The 6,886-nt window shown below is 49.8% G+C and overlaps 1 protein-coding gene across 5 annotated transcripts in view; it reads left to right on the top strand.

Annotated features, from left to right (window-relative positions):
• Positions 1-2,014: 2,014 nt before the first annotated feature.
• Positions 2,015-6,886, top strand: part of CCDC85A (coiled-coil domain containing 85A) — a 55,357-nt gene continuing 50,485 nt past the window's right edge. For all 5 annotated transcript variants that reach the window (XR_014943793.1, XM_015856803.2, XM_015856802.2 and 2 more), the window contains exons 1-2: positions 2,015-2,470; positions 4,429-5,344. Coding sequence is in view for 4 of the 5 variants with exons in the window: in XM_015856803.2 (XP_015712289.1) it covers positions 2,252-2,470; positions 4,429-5,344 (1,135 nt within the window). In the remaining variant the exon portion in view is untranslated. The remainder of the gene's footprint in view (positions 2,471-4,428; positions 5,345-6,886) is intronic.

Here is a 6,886-nt window from a genome sequence, read left to right as displayed (position 1 = left end):
ACAGCTGACCCAACACTTGCCTCAGCTGATTAATCAGAAGTTCAGGCTGTGATTTCCCATACAAGGGCCCCAAGGATCTTTCCCTCCATCCTGCCAGGGAGGAGGAATGGATGGAGCTGTTGCTCACCAAGCGCTTGTGGAACTGCTACTGACGACAGGGACTTGGCATTTCTGACTGTGAGATCCTCTCTGGGTGTTGAGGACTGCTAGAAAGAAATGAGGCCTGCAGCCCAAACTGACCATCTTTGCCAACAAAGAATGAACAAGAGAAATTAGGGGTGGGGGTGTACTTGCATGTCTGCAGTCTTGTTGGGTCATGGAGGTGTGGTTGGATGGCTCACAGAATTGGGGCACCCCATGGGTGGATGGAGGATGAGAGGAAGGCCAGGATGGGGGTCTGGTAGCACAGAGGGATGTGGTGAGCCAGCCCGGAGCTCATGGCTGGTAGCAGAGCAGGCCAGTGTGGGCATCTGCTGTGGGCACATGGATGATAAGGAGAATATCTAGAACCAACTGTAATTAAAATTCATTGAACTTTTCATTCTTAAAGCTCTTGCCACTTCCTTCCAGCCTGGAGATGACAGCTTTAATTCTGACCTCTGCTCCAAAGTATTTTGGGAAAGTCTGAACAAAAGCGACTGTGGCGTCCTTGTGTAAAATGACTGCCATAAAAGAATTTGTTTGCCGTGACACGGTTTTTAGCAGCCAGCTATTGAACAGCTTATTTCCAGCTGAGGTGCCCAGAAGTGTTGGTAAAATCCATGTATATTTATCAGCACTTAGAGTAATGTTTGGAGCAATCAGAGCCCTGAAGTGCTGCATAACCTGCAGGCTGTGGTGAAAGGACATCGCTGGCCCTCAGGAACCTGCCAGCTGTATTTTGCCAGCACTCCCAGCTGTGTCCAGGGCTGAGCAGGGCACAGCAGAGGAAATGTCAGTGGGCTGGCAACCCCTGGAATTGAGGCTGGAAGCGAGTCCCTTTGCTGTTAACATTTAGCACATGTAGAAAGAACTAGAAGGAAGGAAGGCTACACTCCTGGTGCTGCAACCCCTGTGCCCAAGTGCTACAGCCTGGGGGTGAGAATGATACAGGGCAGCAAGGCCATATTGCAAAAAAAGCAGCTTTAATGTGGAAAATAAGTGTGTTTTGTGGTCATCACTGCTGCTGCTGATCAGCGCCAGCCCAGGAAGCACTCAGCACTAGGCAGCAGGGTGGGCTGTTGTACGTACAGTTTGGAAAGTGCCAGGAGCTGGAAATAATTACATGGCACTTCCCACTCTCGTCTTGATCCTGCAAACAGGAGTGTGAAATGAGACCCTTCTCACACCAAAGCATTCCAGGTGAGCTTCACTTTGCATGCTTTGGGTCCGTCTTCAGAACTGCACTTGCTCCAGCTGCAGGAGTTGGGCTGTACTGAACTATTTCCAGAGGCCGTGCCTTATGTTTAACAAGGAGCTCGAGTCTTTATTGGAGCTTTTGGATTAAAAGTCTCAATTCCTGTCTATAAGAAATCTAACATCACAATGCCTCTCAGGTAACACCCTCCTGAATCGGAAGAGAGAAATGCCTTTATTTATCACTTCCCCCACAGAATCACAGAATGACCCGGGCTGGAAGGGACCTCAAGGATCATGTAGTTCCAACCCCCCTGCCTGGCAGGGCCACCAAACATACACATTTACTAGATCAGGTTGCCCAGGGCCCCGTCCAACCTGGCCTTGAACACCTCCAAGGACGGGGCATCCACAACCTCCCTGGGCAGCCACTTCCCCCCCAGGGGTGTTTTAATTTAGTCTCATTAAAGGGCAGGACTGGTGCTCTGTGTGGGATGCGGTGATGTTGGAGCGCCGTGCCGCTCCCAGCCGTCATCCCGGCCTTCGGACGCTCCTCCCGCTGCATTTATCGCCCGGCAGGTGGCGCTCTGGAGCCGCGCGTCCCGCCCCGTGGCGCCCCTCCCCGCCCGCCCCGCACGTGTTGCGTCCGCTAAAAGCCGCCGTCGGCCCCGCGCCCGGCACTGGAGCCGGCAGCGCCCGCACGGCCCCGCATGGAGACCGGCGGCGGAGAGGAGGCGGCCGTGAGGATGGGGATGGGCACGGAGATGGGCACGGGGAGCGCCCGCACTTGTTGCGGGAGCTGAGCGGGATTTTCCTCTATTTTTTTTTTCCCTATTTTCCTCCTCCGTGAAGTTTCGCTGCTCAGACCGCGGCCGGTCTCGCTCCGCGCCCTTCGCCGCTCGTCGCCGCCCGCAGCATGGCCAAAGTGGCGGCGGAAAGTTGCGGGACGGCGCCGGCCGAGGACTTGTCCAAGGTGTCGGACGAGGAGCTGCTGCAGTGGAGCAAGGAGGAGCTGATCCGCAGCCTCCGCCGCGCCGAGGCCGAGAAGATGAGCGCGATGCTGGACCACAGCAACCTGATCCGCGAGGTGAACCGCCGCCTCCAGCTGCACCTCGGCGAGATCCGCGGCCTGAAGGTACCGCTCGGGACGAGAGCACTTGGTCACCTGCGTGCCGGGCTGCGCCGTGCACATCGGGACGGGAGGGACGCGGCGAGAGGCTGCTGGAGGCACAGCCTGCGCTCCGCTGTGTGCCGTGACTTAATGCGGGCTGCTCGTCCCCGGGCTGCGGGCTTGGCAATAGGATGCTTCCCTCCCTCGTTTAACTCTAGGCTGGGTGAGAGCCGTAAGACCCCGGCGCTTCTTTCTCCGCTTCCGAGGGCTGGGAAGGCGGTGCGGTTGCTTACAGGTGATCGCCCCAGTGTAGCACGCAGCGGTCTGTTACAGAGCCCGGGTTTCATCTTAGAGATGACTAAAAAGCAGCTTCTGTTCTATTGCTTCGAGAAATGAAACCGTCTTCAGAAATTCCTCTTAAAGTTAAAGGGAAGGAGGCTCCCAAATGCAGTGCGGGTTTCATGTTATTACACAGGAGAATACGAGAAAGGGGGGTTCCTGGTTTGCAGAATAGCTCTAGGCAAGTGGATGATGGAAAACGCATCTTCAGCACTTGTGTGACACAGCAAGTAGCGTGCAGGGGGAGGCTGCTCCTGCACCGTCCTGTTCTGCAGGGTGTGAGCGTGTCCCGTCTGAGGTTATGTGACCTCTCAGTGGCAGTGCATCAGTACAAGCAGATGTGACCCTTGTGATGCAGGTTAACTTACGGCGCCTTCTTCCTAGCGCCGTGCGGATGTGTTGTGCCATCACATTGGGATTATCTGCCAGATGAGGAACAAGTCAGGCAAAGATAAGATGTGCAGGAAGGAGTGACAGGTTCCCCCCGCAGTGTCTTACTCCCTGGGTGACGTCTGACTTCCACCGTTTGTTCAGATGTCTTAGCTGGAATTTCCACTGGGAAATGGGGAGGATGAGGTCCAGCGCCCTACTGCGGTGCCTGAGCCTCTCTGCCCATGTGAAGGAGCAGGGCCTTGAGGAGCAGTGATGCCTGCACTCGGTGTGTGGGTCCTTCTGCTTCTGCCTGAGCCAGGGGGTCACTTGAAGTATTTCTCTCCAGTGCAGGTTTTTTTGAGGCTACCTTGGTCTTGCTTTGAGAGGAAGGTCAGACAAATGCACAAAGTCTAGTGGGGCTGCGAAAGCTTCCTGCCCTTCAGAAACTGATAAAATGGCCTTTCTGTAAGGCTTGCATTGTAACGGTTGTGGTTTATCTCCACTTCTGATGTCCCACAGAAGAAGGAATGAACACTGCATTGGGGGAAAGTAACACTGGGAACATGAAATAGCGGCAGTATTTTCCTTGGCACTTTATTCTGCTGTAGTAGTAGCTTGAGCACTTCTGCTTCAGAATGTTTGCTTCAGGTGCTTCCTCACCTAAAGAAGGATGTGGAGTCACGTGCTTGGGTTGGAATGCAAGGTCTGTTAAGGCACGTGGGTTCATCTCCGGGTGGTTGAGGCCGTGCTCTAAGCTGATGACTGATAAGGTGCAGTCATGCACCTATGCAAATCTAGGATGAAATCAAAACTCAAATACCTTAAATCTCCAACGTGCTCACTTTCATATGTGATTATGTCCTAAAGAATAGGGAGCATAAGCGTTAATTATTATATTCAGCATACATCATTGTACGTGGATATTTCTTAAGGGAGTGAGATCCTCATGAGAAAGCTGATGATCTTTGCTCTGTCTGGGGACAATGCTATTCAGATATTTAGGGTGAATGTAAATTAAACACCGGAAACTTTTTTTGCCTTATCAGAATTGAGCTTTTGAGCCCTTGGAAGTTTGGTTATGTTCTCTTACTTGCTGGGCAGCAGCTCTGTTTGTTTGGAGTGTGAAGCTGTCGTGTGGCAGATGATCCACACATGCTCAAGTGCTTGAATGATGGGTTTATGGCAGTCTTCTTTGCTGGCTTGTATCGCGGTGATGATGTAACACTGATTCTTTTAGACACTTCTCAGTCACGATTGTCTTTCTTTTAAAGGATATCAATCAGAAGCTGCAAGAAGATAACCAGGAACTGAGAGACCTCTGCTGCTTTCTGGATGACGACAGGCAGAAAGGCAAGAGGGTGTCCCGTGAGTGGCAGAGACTGGGCAGATACAGTGCTAGCGTCATGCACAAAGAGGTTGCCTTGTACTTACAGAAGCTGAAAGAATTGGAGGTGAGACAAGAAGAAGTGGTGAAGGAAAACCTGGAGCTGAAGGAACTGTGTGTGTTGTTGGATGAGGAGAAGGGTGGCGGAGCAGGCAGCCGGAGCTCTATTGACAGCCAAATCAGCCTGTGCCAATTAACTGCCACCAGCACTTACATAAGAGATGTTGGTGATGGGAGCAGTACTTCTAGCACGGGAAGTACAGACAGTCCAGATCATCATAAACATCATCCAAGTACGAGCCCAGAACATCTTCTAAAAGCTCGGGGTGAGGGAAGCCCTGAGCACCAGAAGCACAGGAGTATCAGCCCCGAGCATCTCCAGAAGCCCAGGAGTTCGGGCAGTCCTGATCATCACCTGAAAGGACCGAGTCCAGAACATCAGAAAACCATTGTCAAAGCACCTGAACAGCAAAAGCACAGCAGTAGCAGTCCAGAAACTCTCCCAAAGCACGTTTTGAGTAGTAGCCCTGAACACTTTCAAAAGCAGAGGCCTGGCAGTAGCCCTGAGCATCAAAAGCACAGCAGTGGCAGCCCAGATCATCTTCAAAAGCACACGCCGAGTGGCAGTACAGAGCATCTCCACAAAGTGAGGGGCACGAGCCCTGAGCACCTCAAAAAACACTATGGAGGCAGCCCAGAGCATCTCAAGCATCTCAGTGCAGGCAGCAGAGAAGGTACCCTCAGGAGACAAGTAACAGATGACCTGTCCCCTCACCACAGAAGTATATACAATGGAATGAATGGTGGGTCAACAAACTTAGTAATTTTCCCAGTGCGTTTTCACTGAGGTGGTTTCAGTTCTGTTTTGGCTGCTTATGGGAAAGGTTCTTTTTTTCTAATGTGAAATGGAAGGCAAGAGGTCTGGTGTCATCATTATTCTGGTAGTGAGCAAATTAATTGGATTGCACCTCTTTGTCTGTCCAGTAGGTGTTGGGTGGTTTAAGAAAGCAGGGAAGTGAATCTTGAGTGCTTGTCTATAGGGTATAAAGAAATAGCTTTTGCTCTTAATCCTGCTCTGTGCAAGGAAAATGTCCCTGGATAGGTTTATTTACATCCATTAGAGTGTAGTTGTGGATGTTTCTTGTCCTGCCTGTATTTGAGTCATTGCAGTGGAGGTGCGCGTCTCCAGTTTCTCTTCTACCTTCCAACCTAGTCTGTCTGGAGCCTTGAGGATTATAAAAATCTAAGTTTTACTAATGGAAGGCTTTTTATATCTTTTCTTATGAACTTAGAAAAGAACCCAAATGCAGAGTGAGGCTCAATATAATTGAATCAGTACCTTCTAAAGCCTTTCAAAGCCTTGACTTTGCATGTGTTTAATTACAAGAAGTTAAAAAAAAATTAAGGATGATTAAGGTTTTTGGTTTTTTGTGGGCTTTGCTGTTATTGCTGGACTTAGTAAAGCTGGCCAACAAGCAGTTCAGCTGCTAAGAGCTGTGTATTCTCCCTGGTTGCAATCAACTAAAGATAGGCACGATGTCAGTATTTTGAAAGACAAGCAATTATGGTGCTACTAAAGTGAATTTTCAGAGCAAATGAAATGGTTAAAACAAAATCGAAGCATCCTGCTGTGCTGCTGGAGTGACTTCACAGACTTGGTGGAGTTTCTGTAGTCTACTCAATTTTCTTTGTGCTTCAAGATGTTTTCGTAAAGGAAATCAGCATCTTGTACACATGAAAACCCATTTCTTGGACCTTTACACATCTGAAATCAAGTTCTGAATGAGGATTTTGCCTTGATAAATTGTCTTGGATGGAGTTCACATGTTATAAGCAGCTGGGAGGAGCTGTGTTGGCAGCGGTGGAAGTGAACACTTGTTGGATCTGCTTGAGAGATGGAGTGAGCTCTGTGCTGGGTGCCATCCTCATCGCTCACCGTGTCTCTCTCACACCTGTCCATTTGTCTGTGATGGTTGTCTTTACTGAAGGCATTCTGTAAGTTAACCTGCTCTGTAGGGACAAATCCCGATTACATACAGTGAGATGGAGACACTTGGCAGGGTTGACAAACCCCACAGTGGTAAGTGTGAGAAGCTTCTCATTAATTTTTTAAGCATTTAAAAGTGATTAGCAGGAAGAATTCCTGACAACTTTGTGAAGATGTGTAATGCATCTGTTAGGAAAGCTGATCTTATAGAACTCCCCTTAAAATACTGTTTCTTTCATCATTCATTTCTTCCTGTTTAAGATGAGTGCATTGACTTGGCTGTAAATAGAGTGAATTGTGCATTCCCCAGAGCTGTTTTTTTTCCTTACTCATGTTCATCAGTCACTGGTAAAGCAGA

The sequence above is a fragment of the Coturnix japonica genome, chromosome 3, assembly GCF_054131305.1.
Source record: "Coturnix japonica strain WE chromosome 3, WE-NBRP24, whole genome shotgun sequence".
Classification (NCBI taxonomy): Eukaryota; Metazoa; Chordata; class Aves; order Galliformes; family Phasianidae; genus Coturnix; species Coturnix japonica.
The sequence above is the reverse complement of the archived record's forward strand: the minus strand, read 5'-3'. Positions and strand labels throughout refer to the sequence as shown.